At 49.3% G+C, this 19,228-nt stretch overlaps 1 protein-coding gene across 1 annotated transcript in view; it reads right to left on the bottom strand.

Moving 5' to 3' along the window:
• Window positions 1–17,178, bottom strand: part of LOC142312743 (uncharacterized) — a 206,591-nt gene extending 189,413 nt beyond the window's left edge. The window contains exons 1-2 of the mRNA XM_075351731.1: window positions 17,090–17,178; window positions 1,256–1,400 (exon numbers count right to left, since the gene is read on the bottom strand). Of these exons, the coding sequence (XP_075207846.1) occupies window positions 1,256–1,333 (78 nt within the window). The 5' untranslated portion in view covers window positions 1,334–1,400; window positions 17,090–17,178. The remainder of the gene's footprint in view (window positions 1–1,255; window positions 1,401–17,089) is intronic.
• Window positions 17,179–19,228: the final 2,050 nt, after the last annotated feature.

Here is a 19,228-nt window from a genome sequence, read left to right as displayed (position 1 = left end):
AGACCTTTTACCTGCTTCATTGATGATGGATTGACGACATAATAGTCCCTGCAGCCCATTAAAGATCTTTGAAGATCATTATCCAATTACTTTTGATCCTTTGAATAAGAGGTAGCTACAAATTAAAGAGCTGTAATTCCTAAACGCTTACTACAACTACGATGTGAGTACCCTCAAGTTAAAGCTTAGAGTCTGCACTTCAAAGGTAACCTCTCACCAGATTTTTCCTTATTAAACCAAAAATATCACCTTCTGCAGCTCCTGGGCTGCATTCTATGAAGGTGCACCTTGTTGCTAGCCCCCTTTTCAGACCTCCAAAACAACTTTATAAAATATTATCTTTTCGTATGCAAATTAGTTTGGTTGGTCAGATGGGCGGGCTCTATTTCTCCTCCTGCCACTGTTCGCCATCCCCCAGTCTTGATTTCCATGGATGAGGACGGCCCCGTCATCCTCCACGCTGATGCCGAAGTCTCGCGCAGTTAGAGGCCACTATCGCGAGCCTGAGCAGAAACTATCCCTCTCGCACGCCGGTGATGTATTTGCGCAGGCTCGAGATTATGGGCGGGTACTAGGATAACGCTGCTGAGGTCATGCACAGTGCCGCCCATAATCTCGAGCCTGCGCAAATACATCACCGGCGCACGAGAGGGATAGTTTCTGCTCAGGCGCGCGATAGTGGCCTCTGCTAACTCCGCCTGCGCGAGTCTTCGGCATCAGCGTGGAGGATGACGGGGCCGTCGTCATCCATACAAATCAAAACTGGGGGACGGCGAACAGCGGCAGGAGGGGGGACAGAAGGCGAAATAGAGCCCGCCCATCTGGCCAACCAAACTAATTTGCATACGAAAAAGGTAATATTTTATTAAGTTGTTTCGGAGGTCTGAAAAGAGGGCCAGCAACAAGGTGCACCTTCATAGAATGCAGCCCAGGAGCTGCAGAAGGTGATATTTTTGGTTTAATAGGGAAAAATCTGGTGACAGGTTCCCTTTAAGCTTATATTGATTATATAACCATCTTGAATATGTTTTGGTACACAGCTAAATTGCCAAAACTTGTGTCACTGGTGAATTATTTTGAAGAAAAACCAACTGAGATACAACCAAGGGGTAAATCAATCAATATCTTTTGAATTATATTTGAACCCAATTGTATTTATTGGACCTTTCTGAAAACCTCCTTACCTCACCAATTTTATCTGTAGAACTAAGAATGATAAAAAAAAAAATTTAACTAGATTTCATGAAGCCCTCACCTCTCCAGTTAGAAGGTAGATGATCTCTAGGGTGAGATTCAGTATATCTTCAGTCACGGTACTCTTGTCCATGTTCATCCTCACCAAGTCATAGGATCTCTACTAGAAGTTTGAGGAATGGCATCCAAAGACTTCACAATTCCATCTATTAAATTATATATATAAAAAAAAATTAAAAAAAAAAAATTGTAGAAAGGGACATTTAGATAAATCTGCTGTGCTGCTGGTCAAGCAGATATACAACGGAGATGATGTTGTTGAACAAAAGAGTAGTTTTACTATTCTACGAGTTTCAGAGTTGAACAAACTCCTTTATCAGGAAAAAACTGCAATGAACAAAAGAGAAAAAAAAAAGTACCATATTTTTCCGATTACAAGACGCACTTTTGTTCCCAAAAATTTGGGAGGAAAATGAGGGGTGCACCTTAAAGCCGAATGTAGCCTACTGGGGGGGCACTGGAGGCAGAGGCAGTGGCCACCATCCTGAAATGTCGGCAGTGCGGGCTTTAAACAATGGCGCCTGGACTCAGTGCGTGCACAGATGGAGCTCTCAGCTTAAGATCTCACTTACGCCGCCTCTGGTCCACTGATCTCCCAGCAGCGGGCTTAAGGAAAATGGCACCCGGAGGTTGTGCATGAGCAGATATGATCTCGTCTTGTCATGGAGCTGATAGCTCAATCTACGAACACATTGACTCCAGGCGCCATTTCTTTGAAGTCTGCACCGCCGACAGTTTCTAGATGTTCGTCCTGCTTCACAGAGCTCATGAGCATCTGGGACAGCCCCTGCACCGCCCCGGCCTCTTGTGACCCCGCTCCACCACTGCTGCCGCCCCCCCCTCCGATAAGACACCATCAGATTATAAGACTGACTGACACCATATTTTTGTTTTTCCTTTTATTTTCCCTCTAAATTTGGAGTGCTTCTTATAAAAAGAAAAATACGGTATGTGTTGCCGCAAAGTACAAAACAACCCAAAACCAAGGACACAAAGCTGGGGGTGTGGGGAAGTGATTCTGGTGGGACAACATACAGTTACTGGATGGAAGGGTAATTTTCATTATCCCTCGGTAAAATATAATATAGTGCTACCAATATGTAAGATGAGATTGAGGCTACAGATACATTTTTCAATGTTATTTTCAAACATTTTTCAGCACGTCTTTCTGAGGCCTAATTTTTTTGGTTCCGTTTTGGGTGCAGTTTGTGGTCCTGAACTCCATGTATGACCTTCCCCAGCAAAGTCTATGAGAAATCCGAAAGGATGTGTGCATGTTGCTTCCTTTTTGCCTGCAGTTTTGGAAGTGGCAACATGTCACTTCATTTCTGCGTTTTTTCCCTGCGTTTTGCCATTGACAATGTTAAAAAAAAATGCAGGGGCAAAAACGTACTGAAAATACTGCATTTTTTATGCATTTTTTTCTGCCAGAGGGTGCGTTTTTTCTGGAGAAACAAAACTGCAATGTGCGCACATACCCTAAAAAAGGGTTCTCAGGTCACATACACTGGAGAGCAAAATTAGAGAACACGCAATTTCCTAAGTGTTAAAGGGAACCTGACAGGTCCAATATACACCCAGAACCACGAAGTACTGGGTGCATATTGCCAATCCCTGCCTAACTGTCACTGTATACACTAACATAGATAAAGGGATCTTTAGAAAAAGGATTTCTAAAGATCTTTATCATATGCTAATGAGGCCAGAGACTAGTCACAAGAGCGTTACTTCCCTGAACTAGTCGGCCCTCTTAGAATGTTAGCACACGCACGGGGGCGTGCTAACATGCTACTCAATGCAGCATGACCAGCGGTGACGTGCGTACCTGCGTCCGCTGTTCAGAAGTCCCTGGCACTTCTGAACAGTGGAGACAGTGGAAGTAGGTACACACGTCACTGCTGGTGATGCTGCATTGAATAGCATGTTAGTACGCCCCTGGGGGCTTGCTACCATGCTAAGAGGGCGGACTAGTCAGGGGATATAACGCCCTTGGGAATAGTCGCTGGCCTCATTAGCATATGATAAAAGAAGGGAATTTTGTTTACTTACCGTAAATTCCTTTTCTTCTAGCTCTAATTGGGAGACCCAGACAATTGGGTGTATAGGCTATGCCTACGGAGGCTGCACAAAGTATTACACTCAAAAGTGTTAAGCCCCTCCCCTTCTGCCTATACACCCCCCGTGCTCTCACGGGATCCTCAGTTTTGGTGCAAAAGCAAGAAGGAGGAAAAAATTATAAACTGGTTTAAAGTAGATTCAATCCGAAGGAATATCGGAGAACTGAAACCATTCAACATGAACAACATGTGTACACAAAAAATAGGGGCGGGTGCTGGGTCTCCCAATTAGAGCTAGAAGAAAAGGAATTTACGGTAAGTAAACAAAATTCCCTTCTTCTTTGTCGCTCTATTGGGAGACCCAGACAATTGGGATGTCCAAAAGCAATCCCTGGGTGGGTAAAATAATACCTCGTAATAGAGCCGAAAAAACGGCCCCTTCCTACAGGTGGGCAACCGCCGCCTGAAGGACACGTCTGCCTATGCTGGCATCCGCCGAAGCATAGGTATGCACCTGATAGTGTTTCGTGAAAGTGTGCAGGCTCGACCAGGTAGCCGCCTGACACACCTGCTGAGCCGTAGCCTGGTGCCTCAAAGCCCAGGACGCGTCCACGGCTCTGGTAGAATGGGCCTTCAGCCCTGAGAGAACCGGAAGCCCAGCCGAACGGTAGGCTTCGAAAATTGGCTCCTTGATCCCAGGGCTGTGGAGTCGGTAAGCCAAACCTTCGACTCCGACTCCGACTCCTCAAATTCTCTTGCTCCGGCTCCGGCTCCGACTCCGACTCCGACTCCGACTCCGACTCCGACTCCGACTCCGACTCCGACTCCGACTCCGACTCCGACTCCGACTCCGACTCCGATATATTGCTTATAGTTAGGTGAAAAATTTATTGTAGTACATGAATATGTGTATGTGAACATCAGACATTTAATAATTTTTATGATACAATAATCAAGATATTTGGATAGAACATAAAATATATTTATTGGAATACAACTTTAGAACACAAAAAAACTGTAATAAATTGTAAATAAGTAATACACTATGTAATATACAGTAGATTACATATATATCTTGTGTGTGTATATACACTGTATATATATATATATATATATATATATATATATATATATATATATATATATATATATATATATATATATATATTACATATTTACAATTTATTAGTTTTTTGTGTTCTAAAGTTGTATTCCAATAAATATTTTATGTTCTATCCAAATATCTTGATTATTGTATCATAAAAACAATTAAATGTCTGATGTTCACATTGTACTACAATAAATTTTTCACTTAAATATACGCATTATACTAAATGTTATTATTTAGTAAAATATTCAGCACATTCTGCATTGCACTCCTGTCCCCAATTTATTATATATTTTAGGAGTCGGAGTCGGTGCATTTTATACCGACTCCGACTCCACCAAAATGAGCTCCGACTCCGACTCCGACTCCACGACTCCGACTCCGACTCCACAGCCCTGCTTGATCCACCGAGTCAAGGTTGATTTGGAAGTCTGTGACCCTTTACGCTGGCCAGCGACAAGGACAAAGAGTGCATCCGAGCGGCGCAGGGGCGCCGTACGAGAAATGTAGAGTCTGAGTGCTCTCACCAGATCTAACAAGTGCAAATCCTTTTCACATTGGTGAACTGGATGAGGACAAAAAGAAGGTAAGGAGATATCCTGATTGAGATGAAAGGGGGATACCACCTTAGGGAGAAATTCCGGAACCGGACGCAGAACCACCTTGTCCTGGTGAAAAACCAGGAAAGGGGCCTTGCATGACAATGCTGCTAGCTCAGACACTCTCCGAAGTGAAGTGACTGCTACTAGGAAAACCACTTTCTGCGAAAGGCGTGAGAGAGAAATATCTCTCATTGGCTCGAATGGTGGCTTCTGAAGAACATCAGCACCCTGTTCAGATCCGAAGGTTGTAACGGCCGCTTGTAAAAAGGAACGATGTGACAAACCCCCTGCAGGAACGTGCGTACCTGTGGAAGTCTGGCTAGGCGCTTCTGGAAAAAACACAGAGAGCGCTGAGACTTGTCCCTTAAGGGAGCCGAGCGACGAACCCTTTTCCAGTCCAAATTGAAGGAAGGACAGGGAGGGGGGCAAGGCAAATGGCCAGGGAGAAAAAACCCTGAGCAGAGCACCATGACAGGAAGATTTTCCGCGTCCTGTGGTAGACCTTGGCGGACGTTTGTTTACTAGCCTGTCTCATAGTGGCAATGGCTTCTTGAGATAATCCTGAAGACGCTAGAATCCAGGACTCAATGGCCACACAGCCAGGTTGAGGGCCCCAGAATTCAGATGGAAAAAACGGCCCTTGAGACAGCAATTCTGGTCGGTCTGGCAGTGTTGAACTAAGGCGTCTGTCGCCATAGCTCTGGGATCTTGAGACTGTGCCATGAACGTCGGTACCTTGTTGTGGTGCCGGAACGCAATTAGGTCGAAGTCCGGCATGCCCTAGCGGCAACATATCTCGTGAAACCCGTCCTGGTGAAGGGACCCTTGCTCTGCGTCCATGTCCTGGCGACTGAGAAAGTCTGCTCCCAAGTGTTCCACGCCTGGGATGTGAACTGCGGATATGGAGGAGGCTGTGGCTTCCATCCACAGCAGAAGCCGCCGGACTGTAAGCCACCGCTGTGGAGTTGTCCGACTGAATTCGGATCTTCTTGCCTTCCAGCCACTGCTGGAACGCTTTTAGGACGAGATACACTGCTCTGATCTCCAGAACATTGATCAGAAGCGAGGACTCAATGGTGAGTCCACGTACCTTGAGCCCTGTGGTGGAGAAAAACTGCTCCCCACTGAAACCTACTCACGTCCGTCGTGACCACTGCCCAGGATGGGAGAAGGAAGGAATTTCCCCTCGACAATGAAGTGGTATGCCTGAGAGAGGGAGACGTTCCTGTTGAGGAATGTCGGATTCCTGTCTCCTTGCGTAGGAGTCCCTTTGGAAAGGACGCTGATGAACACTGCGTGAAAGGGACTGCCCCCATTGCTGCCACCATCTTCCCGAGGAAGTGCGTGGGGCGCCTCAAGGGGAGTGACTGACCTAGAGATTGCACCCCCGTCTGTAGTGAACGGTGTTTGTTCAGCGGAAGCTTCACTATCGCTGAGAGGGTATGACAACTCCATGTCAAGATATGTCAGCGATTGGGCCGGTGTCAGATTTGACTTTGGAAAAATTGATGATCCACCCGAAAGTCTGGAAAGTATCCAGAGTAGCGGTGAGGCTGTGCTGGCATGCCTCTTGAGAGGGAGCCTTGACCAGCAGATCGTCTAAGTAAGGGATCACCGAGTGACCCTGAGAGTGGAGGATCGCAAGCACTGCAGCCATGACCTTGGTGAAAACCTGTGGGGCTGTCGCCAGGCCGAACGGCAGTGCCACGAACTGCAGGTGTTCATCTCCGATGGCGAAGCGCAGGAAGCGCTGATGCTCTGGAGCAATAAGTACGTGGAGATAAGCCTCCTTGATATCGAACGATGCAAGGAAATTTCCTCGGGACATTGAGGCGATGACGGAGCGGAGGGATTCCATCCTGAACCGCTTGGCTGTTACATGTTTGTGGAGCAGTTTTAGGTCCAGGACAGGACGGAAAGATCCGTCCTTCTTTGGGACCACAAACAGGTTGGAGTAAAAACCGTGACCCTGTTGCTGAAGAGGAACCGGGATCACCACTCCTTCTGTCTTCAGAGTGCCCAGCGCCTGCAGAAGAGCATCGGCTCGCTCGGGAGGCGGGGATGTTCTGAAAAATCAAGTCGGAGGACGAGAGTTGACTCTATCCTGTGACCGTGAGACAGAATGTCTCTCACCCAACGGTCCTTAACCTGTGGCAGCGAAATGTCTGAAAGGCGGGAGAGCCTGCCTCCGACCGAGGATGCGGTGTGAGGGCCGTAGGTCATGAGGAAGCCGCCTTGGTGGCGGCACCTCCGGCGGTCTTTTAAGGGCGTGCCTTAGACCGCCATGGATCGGAGTTCCTCTGACCTTTCTGAGGACGTTTGGGCGAGGAGAATTCACCAAACAAACGGTCGCCAGAAAATGGCAAACCGGTTAAGCAGTTAAGCACTTTTTTTTGGAAGCTGAATCTGCCTTCCATTCCCGAAGCCACAAGGCCCTGCGTATTGCCACCGAATTGTCGGCTGCAACCGCCGTACGGCTCGCAGAGTCCAGGACAGCATTAATAGCGTAGGACGCAATGCCGAAGTTTGAGAGGTTACAGACGCCACTTGCGGCGCAGGCGTACGTGTAAGTGCGTCAATTTGCGCCTGATCCGCTGCAATAGCTTGGAGCGCCCATACGGCTGCGAATGCTGGAGCAAAAGGCGCGCCGATGGCTTCATAGATGGATTTCAACCAGAGCTCCATCTGTCTGTCAGTGGCATCCCTGAGCGAATCCCCATCTTCAACTGCCACTATGGATCTAGCCGCCAGTCTAGAGATTGGAGAATCCACCTTGGGACACTGAGTCCAGCCCTGACCACGTCAGGGGGGAAGGGATAAAGTGTATCCTTAAAGCGCTTGGAAGAAACGCTTATCCGGACAAACTCGGTGTGTTTGGACTGCCTCTGAGACGTCAGAGTGATCCAGAAACCTACTCGCTGTACTCTTGAGGAACCTTGAGAAGGTGACCCTTCTGCTGGATGAGCCTGAGAGAGAAACATCCAGCATCATTTTTATGGACGCAATAAGAGCATTCACTATGGCGTCCGCCTCAGGGATATCAAGGTAGAGAGCGGCATCAGGATCAGAATCCTGATCAGCTACCTCCTCTTCTGATACAGAGAGTCATTTCTCTGAGACCCTGAACAATGTGATGAGGTCGAGGGGGTGTCTAAGCGAGCTCGCCTAGGCGGTCTGGGACTGCGGTCCGTGTCAGAGACTTCACCCTGGGACCTATAAGACACCCCGGGGGAACATTGTTGTTCCAACTGAGGGGAATAGAGGGCAGTGATTGTACAGTGCCCATGGTCTGAGATACCAGTCTGGACTGCAAGCTAGTCTCAGAAAGTCTGTCAGTAAAAAACTGCAAACTCCGTTGGTTGTTGTCCCTGGGACCCCTTGAGCAGAGGCCAGAACAAATGCCACAGGGGTCCACCATGAGGGCCAATGGAACCTGCCGGTTTGCACATGCGGCGCTGGCAGCGTAGTAAGCCTGTGTTTTGTTGCCCTTTGAGCCACACCACAAGGTATATGACCAGAAAATTGACTGTGCACCATACAGTGTAAAGTATAGCAAAGATATAAACTCTAAACACACTACTACACCAGTGAAATCAGCACCTCAGGTGCTGCTTACCGCCCGCTGAAGCGGTTGTGTGGCCCCCTGCACTCGTGCCTGGGTCCCCCAGAGTTTGTCTCCCCTCTGCAGCGTCCTAGGAGCTGACAGTAATGGCTGCCGGCGTCCTGAGGAGATGAGGGAGTCGTGGGCGTGACCGAGAAAGTGCGGGAGTTGGAGTCACAGTGTGCACAGTGAGGGGGGTGGAGTATGCAAAGCATGCTCCAGCCCTCAGTGCTGCTCGTCCTGTGCAGCGTCCCGCCCTTCCCCTGACTGACAGGGCTGAGGGCGGGAAGAACGGAGACTAGGCCCAAAAAGCCGGGGACTCTAGTTATAAGCGCGGCCGCCGTAAAAGCGCGGCCAGCGCAGAGCCCCCGGCGCACTACAAGTCCCAGCCGCGCCTCAGTAAAAACACTGGCGGCGGCGGTCAGCGCGGCCGTCCCCATACACAAATACACTCAGCACCGCTGCAGTGTATAATGGCACCAAAGGCGGTCAGCGCCGCAGTCCCCGGTGCACTAGCACACCCAGCAATGCTGGAGTGCTGCTGTGCGCGGTCCCCACGGGGACACAGAGTACCTCAGAGATGCAGGGCCCTGTCCCTGATCGATACCCGGCTCCTATCCAGCAGGCTCCTCAGGAGTTGTGGATGGAGCACGGCCTCAGTGCCTGGAGACCGATCCTGGATCCCACTTCACCCAGAGCCCTAAGGGGGATGGGGAAGGAAAACAGCATGTGGGCTCCAGCCTCCGTACCCGCAATGGGTACCTCAACCTTAACAAACACCGCCGACAAAAGTGGGGTGAGAAGGGAGCATGCTGGGGGCCCTATATGGGCCCACTTTTCTTCCATCCGACATAGTCAGCAGCTGCTGCTGACTAATCTGTGGAGCTATGTGTGCAGGTCTGCCTCCTTCGCACAAAGCAAAAAAACTGAGGATCCCGTGAGAGCACGGGGGGTGTATAGGCAGAAGGGGAGGGGCTTAACACTTTTGAGTGTAATACTTTGTGCAGCCTCCGGAGGCATAGCCTATACACCCAATTGTCTGGGTCTCCCAATAGAGCGACAAAGAAATCTTTAGAAATACTTTTTCTAAAGATCTCATTATCTATTCTAGTGTTTACAGGACCGGTTAGGCAGGGGTTAGCAATATGCACCCAGAACTGCTCGTGGTTCTGTGTGCATATTAGACCTGACGGGTTCCCTTTAAGGTCATTGTGTCATCCTATGTGATTATATCCTAACATGAGTAAACTCGCAGTATTTTAAGCTTATTTGATAAATTGAATTTTTTGAAAAGCACATAAAACTGTAAATGTGATACATGATAAAGAACATTGATCAAAATTAGAGAACACTTTCATGTACCTGCAAGTTATTGGTGTTAATTAAAGGGAACCTGTCACCACTTTTTTGGCGTATAAGCTGCGGCCACCACCACCTGGCTCTTATATACAGCATTCTAACATCCCGTATATAAGAGCCCAGGCCGGGGGTATAACATAAAAAAGGGAATTTTGTTTACTTACCGTAAATTCCTTTTCTTCTAGCTCCTATTGGGAGACCCAGACAATTGGGTGTATAGCTTCTGCCTCTGGAGGCCACACAAAGTATTACACTTTAAAAAGTGTAACCCCCTCCCCTCTGCCTATACACCCTCCCGTGGACCACGGGCTCCTCGGTTTTGGTGCAAAAGCAGGAAGGAGAAAACTTATAAATTGGTCTAGGGTAAATTCAATCCGAAGGATGTTCGGAGAACTGAAGACCATGAACCAAAAGAACAATTCAACATGAACAACATGTGTACACAAAAGAACAACCAGCCCAAAGGGCACAGGGGCGGGTGCTGGGTCTCCCAATAGGAGCTAGAAGAAAAGGAATTTACGGTAAGTAAACAAAATTCCCTTTTTCTTTGTCGCTCCATTGGGAGACCCAGACAATTGGGACGTCCAAGAGCAGTCCCTGGGTGGGTAAAAGAATACCTCAATCGAAAAAGCCGAAAAACGGCCCCCTCTTACAGGTGGGCAACCGCCGCCTGAAGGACTCGCCTACCTAGACTGGCGTCAGCCGACGCATAGGTATGCACTTGATAGTGCTTCGTAAAAGTGTGCAGACTACACCACGTAGCTGCCTGACACACCTGCTGAGCAGTCGCCCGGTGCCGCAATGCCCAGGACGCACCTACGGCTCTGGTAGAATGGGCTTTCAACCCTGAAAAAGTGGAAGCCCAGAAGAACGGTAGGCCTCGAGAATCGGTTCCTTGATCCACTGAGCCAAGGTTGACTTGGAGGCCTGAGAGCCATTACGCTGGCCAGCGACAAGGACAAAGAGCGCATCTGAACGGCGCAGGGGCGCCGTGCGAGACACGTAGAACCGGAGTGCTCTCACTAGATCCAAAGAGTGCAAATCCTTTTCACACTGGTGAATTGGATTAGGGCAAAAGGAAGGCAAGAAGATATCCTGATTTAGATGAAAAGGGGATACCACCTTAGGGAGAAATTCCGGGACCGGACGGAGAACCACCTAATCCTGGTGAAAAACCAGGAAGGGAGCTTTGCATGACAGCGCTGCAAGCTCAGACACTCTCCGAAGAGACGTAACTGCCACTAGGAAGGCCACCTTCTGCGAAAGACGGGAGAGAGAGACATCCCGCAGTGGCTCAAAAGGCAGATTTTGAAGAGCCGTCAGGACCCTGTTAAGGTCCCAAGGTTCCAACTGACGTTTGTAAGGTGGGACTATGTGGCAGACCCCCTGCAGGAACGTGCGGACCTGCGGAAGCCTGGCTAGACGCTTTTGAAAAAACACGGAGAGCGCTGACACTTGGCCCTTGATAGAGCCAAGGGACAAACCCTTGTCCACTCCAGATTGAAGGAATGAAAGGAATGTGGGTAAGGCAAACGGCCATGGAGAAAAACCGTTAGCAGTGCACCAGACAGGAAGATTTGCCAAGACCTATAATATATCTTGGCGGACGTTGGCTTCCTGGCCTGTCTCATGGTGGCAATGACATCCTGAGATAACCCTGAAGACGCTAGGAGCCAGGACTCAATGGCCACACAGTCAGGTTGAGGGCCACAGAATTCAGATGGAAAAACGGACCTTGTGACAGCAAGTCTGGGCGGTCTGGAAGTGCCCACGGTTGACCCACCGTGAGATGCCACAGATCCGGATACCACGACCGCCTCGGCCAGTCTGGAGCGACGAGAATGGCGCGACGGCAGTCGGACCTGATCTTGCGTAGTACTCTGGGCAGCATTGCCAGAGGGGGAAACACATACGGCAGTCGGAACTGCGACCAATCCTGCACTAACGCATCCGCCGCCAGAGCTCTGTGATCCTGAGACCGTGCCATGAAGGCCGGGACCTTGTTGTTGTGCCGTGACGCCATGAGATCGACGTCCGGCGTTCCCCAGCGGCGAGAGATCTCCTGAAACACGTCTGGGTGAAGAGACCATTCCCCCGCGTCCATGCCCTGACGACTGAGAAAATCTGTTTCCCAGTTTTCTACGCCAGGGATGTGAACTGCGGAGATGGTGGAGCCTGTGGCTTCCACCCACTGCAAAATCCGCCGGACTTCCTGGAAGGCCAGACGACTGTGAGTGCCGCCTTGGTGGTTGATGTAGGCGACGGCAGTGGCGTTGTCCGACTGGATTCGGATCTGCCTGCCCTCCAGCCACCGATGGAAAGCCAATAGGGCTAGATATACTGCCCTTATCTCCAGAATATTGATCTGAAGGGACGATTCTATCGGAGTCCAGGTTCCTTGAGCCCTGTGGTGGAGAAAAACCGCTCCCCAACCTGACAGGCTCGCGTCCGTGGTGACCACAGCCCAGGTTGGGGGTAGGAATGATCTTCCTCCCGACAGAGATGTGGGTAGGAGCCACCACTGAAGTGAATACTTTGGTCGCGAGGGAAAGAGAGACGTTCTTGTCGAGGGAAGCCGCACTCTTGTCCCATTTGCGGAGAATATCCCATTGGAGTGGCCGTAGATGAAATTGTGCAAACGGCACTGCCTCCATAGCTGCCACCATCTTCCCCAGGAAGTGCATGAGGCGCCTTAAGGGGTGTGATTGACTCCGAAGAAGTGATTGCACCCCTGCCTGCAGAGAAAGCTGTTTGTCCCGCGGTAGCTTGACTAACGCTGGCTGTGTGTGAAACTCCATCCCAAGGTAAGTCAGTGATTGGGTTGGTGTCAACTTGGATTTCGGGAAGTTGATGATCCACCCGAACTGCTGGAGAGTCGCCAGAGCGACGGTAAGGCTTTGTTGACACGCCACCCGAGAAGGGGCCCTGACTAGGAGATCGTCCAAGTAGGGGATCACCGAGTGGCCCTGAGAATGTAGGACCGCCATGACGGATACCATGACTTTGGTGAAAACCCGTGGGGCTGTCGCCAGGCCGAAGGGCAATGCGACGAACTGGAGGTGTTCGTCCCCGATGGCGAAACGCAGGAAACGTTGATGTTCGGGTGCGATCGGCACATGGAGATAAGCATCCTTGATGTCGATCGATGCCAGGAAGTCTCCTTGTGACGAGGCGATGACTGAGCGAAGAGATTCCATCCGAAACCTTGATTGTATTTTTCGTTGCGGAGGCTTCTTAGGTCTGGACTGGGGTAAGGAGGATTCCTTTCCCTTGGATTCCTTAATAATCTCATCCAATCGTTCGCCAAATAAACGGTCGCCAGAAAAAGGCAGACCAGTTAATAACCTTTTGGAAGCCAAGTCTGCTTTCCATTCGCGCAGCCACATGGCCCTGCGGACTGCCACGGAGTTAGCGGATGCTACAGCCGTTCGGCTAGCGGAGTCCAGGACGGCTTCATGGCGTAGGACGAAAAGGCAGATGCCTGGGAAGTCAAAGACGAAACATTCGGAGCAGAATTCCGTGTGACAGCATTAATCTCAGCCAGACAAGCCGAGATCGCTTAGAGAGCCCACACAGCGGCAAAGGCCGGGGCGAAAGACGCGCCCGTGGCCTCATAGATAGAGCTCTTGGTGAAGTCCATCTGTCTGTCAGTGGCATCCTTCAGGGATGAGCCATCTGCAACAGACACAACGGATCTAGCAGCCAATTTGGAGACTGGCGGATCCACCTTGGGAGAGTGAGACCAGCCCTTAACAACCTCAGATGGAAAGGGATAACGCGTGTCAGTATGCCGTTTAGCAAAGCGCTTGTCCGGGACCGCCCTGGACTTCTGGACAGCATCCCTGAAGTTAGAGTGATCAAAAAACGTATTTCGCGTACTGTTGTCTCCTAGGAGAGTGACCAACTGAGGGTATATAGGGACCAAGGTATACGGACTGACCGAACAGATAAATATATATATATATCTATTGAATAAACATATATATATATATATATATATACATATATATATATATATATATATATATATATATATATATATATATATATATATATATACATACATATACATATACCGGCACCCCAGGGGGGCCAGCACCGGGTGACCGGTGTGGCTTACCGACCGCTAACGAGCGGAGTGTGTCCTCCAGATTCCCTGCCTTGGATCCCCCGGAGCTGCTGAGCTGTTCACTGAGAAGCATCCACCGGCAGAATGCCAGAAAATGGCCGCCGGAGCTCTCAGGGGAGGAGTGGAGCCGAGGGCGGCGCCAGCCAAGAGCGGGAATCTGGGGTCCCCACAGTGGTCAGTGAGGGGGGAGGAAGACATGCAGGATGCTCCAGCCCTCACATCCGACGTCATGCCGGAGAACCCGCCCTTACCCCTGACAGGCAGGCCCGGGGGCGGGATTTTTGCGACTAGGCCGCGGTGAAGCCGGGGACTAAATTTGAGGCCGCGTCCGACAAGCAGGCACGGTCGGCGCGCAAGTCCACCGTCCTCCTCAGTTTTAAAAGTACTGCGGCTCCCGGGAAGAAGGTGCGCTCTCTGTACGATCCCCGACAGGGATACAGAGTACCTTTAAGTTGCAGGGCCCGGTCCCTGGGGTTGAAGAGGCTCCGGTCCGGCAGGTTCCCTCAAGGGCTGCGGATGGAGCACGGTCCCAGCAAATGGAAGACCGCTCAGGATCCCACTTCTCCCAGAGCCGCATAAGGGATGGTGAAGGAGACGGCATGTGGCTCCAGCCTCTGTACCCGCAATGGGTACCTCAACCTTAACAACACCGCCGACATAGTGGGGTGAGAAGGGAACATGCCGGGGACCCCGTGGGGGTCCTCTTTTCTTCCAACCGACATAAAAAGTCTGAGAATTCATGAGTGGATGTGTGCCTCCTTCCACACAAAGCATAAAACTGAGGAGCCCGTGGTCCACGGGAGGGTGTATAGGCAGAGGGGAGGGGTTACACTTTTTAAAGTGTAATACTTTGTGTGGCCTCCAGAGGCAGAAGCTATACACCCAATTGTCTGGGTCTCCCAAAGGAGCGACAAAGAAAAACACTTTATAATACTCACCTAATGGTCGAACTGTGGGCCTTATGGGCATCTCCGTCCGGCGCCGCCTCTTTTATTCATCTTTGTTCTCCTTCTCTAGCCGCAGTGCATGACGCGTCCGACGTCATCCACACTCGCCAGCATTCAGGTCCTGAGCAGGGCAGAACAAAGTATTGTAGTGCGCCTGCGCAGGAACGGCGAGTGTGTATGATGTAGACGCGTCATGCACCCAGGCTTGAAAAAGAGGACGAAGATGGCCGAAAGAAGAGGCGCTGGCACTGGACAACAGAGACGCCCATCGCGTGACCGTTAGGTGAGTATTATAAAGTGGTTTTTATGTTATACTCCCGGCCTGGGCTCTTATATACGGGATGTTAGAATGCTGTATATAAGAGCCCGGTGGTGGTGGCCGCAGCTTTTAGGCCAAAAAAGTGGTGACAGGTTCCCTTTAAGGAAATTAGCACCACGTGCCAGCCTGACAAACCCTATTCAATAGTCAGCCTAACTTTCCAGTTTGCATCAACTTTGCAAAAATGGTGTGCCGTTCCAAAGTGACTGAAACCTTGAGGCAGCACGTAATAATAACAACAACAGACAGGACACCACAGTCTGCTCCTCCTGTATAATAATAATAATATACAGACAGGACACCACAGTCTGCTCCCCCTGCCTTACACTACACACAGGACACCACAGTCTGCTCCCCCTGCCTTACACTACACACAGGACACCACAGTCTGCTCCCCCTGCCTTGCACTACACGCAGGACACCACAGTCTGCTCCCCCTGCCTTACACTACACACAGGACACCACAGTCTGCTCCCCCTGCCTTACACTACACACAGGACACCACAGTCTGCTCCCCCTGCCTTACACTACACACAGGACACCACAGTCTGCTCCCCCTGCCTTACACTACACACAGGACACCACAGTCTGCTCCCCCTGCCTTACACTACACACAGGACACCACAGTCTGCTCCCCCTGCCTTACACTACACACAGGACACCACAGTCTGCTCCCTCTGCCTTACACTACACACAGGACACCACAGTCTGCTCCCCCTGCCTTACACTACACGCAGGACACCACAGTCTGCTCCCCCTGCCTTACACTACACGCAGGACACCACAGTCTGCTCCCCCTGCCTTACACTACACGCAGGACACCACAGTCTGCTCCCTCTGCCTTACACTACACACAGGACACCACAGTCTGCTCCCTCTGCCTTACACTACACACAGGACACCACAGTCTGCTCCCCCTGCCTTACACTACACGCAGGACACCACAGTCTGGTCCCTCTGCCTTACACTACACGCAGGACACCACAGTCTGCTCCCCCTGCCTTACACTACACGCAGGACACCACAGTCTGCTCCCTCTGCCTTACACTACACGCGGGACACCACAGTCTGCTCCCCCTGCCTTACACTACACGCAGGACACCACAGTCTGCTCCCCCTGCCTTACACTACACACAGGACACCACAGTCTGCTCCCTCTGCCTTACACTACACACAGGACACCACAGTCTGCTCCCCCTGCCTTACACTACACGCAGGACACCACAGTCTGCTCCCCCTGCCTTACACTACACGCAGGACACCACAGTCTGCTCCCTCTGCCTTACACTACACGCGGGACACCACAGTCTGCTCCCTCTGCCTTACACTACACACAGGACACCACAGTCTGCTCCCCCTGCCTTACACTACACACAGGACACCACAGTCTGCTCCCCCTGCCTTACACTACACGCGGGACACCACAGTCTGCTCCCTCTGCCTTACACTACACACAGGACACCACAGTCTGCTCCTGCTGTAGTTACACTATACACAGGACACCACAGTCTGCTCCTGCTGTAGTTACACCACACACAGGACACCACAGTCTGCTCCTGCTGTAGTTACACCACACACAGGACACCACAGTCTGCTCCTGCTGTAGTTACACCACACACAGGACACCACAGTCTGCTCCCTCTGCCTTACACTACACACAGGACACCACAGTCTGCTCCTGCTGTAGTTACACTAGGAGATAGAATAAATTACGTTAGGAGACTGCAGTCTGAGCGGTGACTCCTCCCTCGTCTGGTTCGCTGAGATACTGGAAGCTGTTCCTTCAATATCCGGCTTGTGCGTTCCAAGCCTCGGATTAGGATAGATGCAGCCTTCACGTGAGCTGAGGTTCTGTGATGACGTCATGGCAATGTGTGGGAGGAGCTATTTTGGAGTGTACAGGAAGTGCGGTGTTTTTGACCCTGACTGCAGGGCATCACTGACATGATAATGATGGAGGTGATGATACAGGAGCTGACAATCCTGTGGTTATAATGAGGTGCAGAAGAAGCATCATATCTCCCAACTTCCGAAGAACAGAAAGAGGAACAAAATATATGGCGCACTGTGCGGTATATTTTACCCTGCCCCTAGCCACACCCATTTGGCAGTAAGGGGCGTTCAGCAGATGCCCCGGACTGTTCATTCATTCATAGCAGCCATAATTTTCTTATATTTATATGTGTCACTATCTGACGTTCTTTTTTGTATGTGTAAGGCCGTGTTCACATGTTGCAGAAATCCGGAGTTTTTTGTTCTCTGCCGCTGTCTGCACCAAACAACACAATAACAATAGTCTCTGATTGTTGCATTTTTGCTGCAGTTCTTGTTCATTTTCCCCATTATTTCTTGTGTTTTTGGTGCAGAAGTTGCGTTTTTATAGTACAGAAAAGTTTGGATTCTGCTCTTATATATATATATAGATCTGCAGTTTTTTCCATATGTTTTTTGAAGCTCCACATAGAAACCTCTAGAGAAAAAAAAGCAGAGTTCAGCAGCGTCTTTTCATGAAATCTCATCCACTTTGCTTGGACAGTTACACACAGTAGAATTTCTGTGCAAAAAAAAAGCAGCAGAAAAACCTGGCATTTACACCACGTGAACACGGACTAAATGTCCAAGCAGAGTGGGTGTGACGTCATGATTTCTCCGCCCTCGGGGCGTTTAAAGACGCTGCGGAACTTTGCGCTTTTGTTCGTTTTTTTTCTCTAGGCTTCTTTGTGGAGTCTGAAAAAAATGCAAGCACAAAAAATGCCGTTGCATTTTTAAATCCAGAATCCAGAATTTTCTGTAGTATTAAAATGCATTAAAAACCAGGATTCACATGTGTATCAAATATCGGGAAAATACATAAAAAACACAGCAAACAGTCAATAATCGGAGAAGATTGTTATTGTGCTCGTGGTGTGGACACCTACATAATACTCAGCATTAACACTATGTGTGAACACAGCTTCAGCGATAGATCTTTATTACATTTTTTATGGGTTGAAAGAGAAAAATAATCACGCCATGTTTACCGATCCCCATAAATAATCTGTTCTCTGTGTTGGTCAGGTCGTTACAATTAAAAGGACACCAAATTTGTCCATATTATTTGCAGATTTGTGATACTTATTGTTTAGAGCGCAATAAAAATTACATTCTATTATCTTATTGGTATTTTTAGTAATTTTATTACAAAAAAGAAAAACTTACTTTCCCTCTAGAATACAGGACAAAAAGAAGCTGCTCTGCACATTGGATGTCCAGTGTAATCTGTGGAGTCAGAGGATGCACTGCAGTTTCAACTATATACAGTAAAATCCTCCTTCTGATAACAGCAGAGGCTGTGGCTCAACAGGGCTGCTGTAACATGGTTGGTAACTGCTGGTTTGATTCCAGGGTGGGTGAAAAAAAAACATTTTTGTAATGTTTTCTCATTTCTTTATAGTAGTTTTATAGGAACAAAAGAATCAGACTTTTTTTCACCTATATAGAGGTACAGTAGAGATCTATGTATATCTCTACGTTGCTGAATAATCTGCTTCTGTGCCTGCAATACAGGTCAAGATTACCAAGTACACGCAGTGGCTCAATGGTAGAGCAGCTACATACATACAGTGGGTACGGAAAGTATTCAGACCCCTTTACATTTTTCACTCTATATTTCATTGCAGCCATTTGGTAAATTCAAAAAAAGTTCATTTTTTTCTCATTAATGGACACTCTGCACCCCATCTTGACAGAAAAAAAACAGAAATGTAGAAAAGTTTTGCAAATTTATTAAACAAGAAAAACTGAAATATCACATGGTCATAAGTATTCAGACCCTTTGCTCAGTATTGAGTAGAAGCACCCTTTTGAGCTAGT

This window comes from Anomaloglossus baeobatrachus, chromosome 5, assembly GCF_048569485.1.
Source record: "Anomaloglossus baeobatrachus isolate aAnoBae1 chromosome 5, aAnoBae1.hap1, whole genome shotgun sequence".
Taxonomy (NCBI): Eukaryota; Metazoa; Chordata; class Amphibia; order Anura; family Aromobatidae; genus Anomaloglossus; species Anomaloglossus baeobatrachus.
This window is presented reverse-complemented; position numbering and strand designations above follow the sequence as displayed.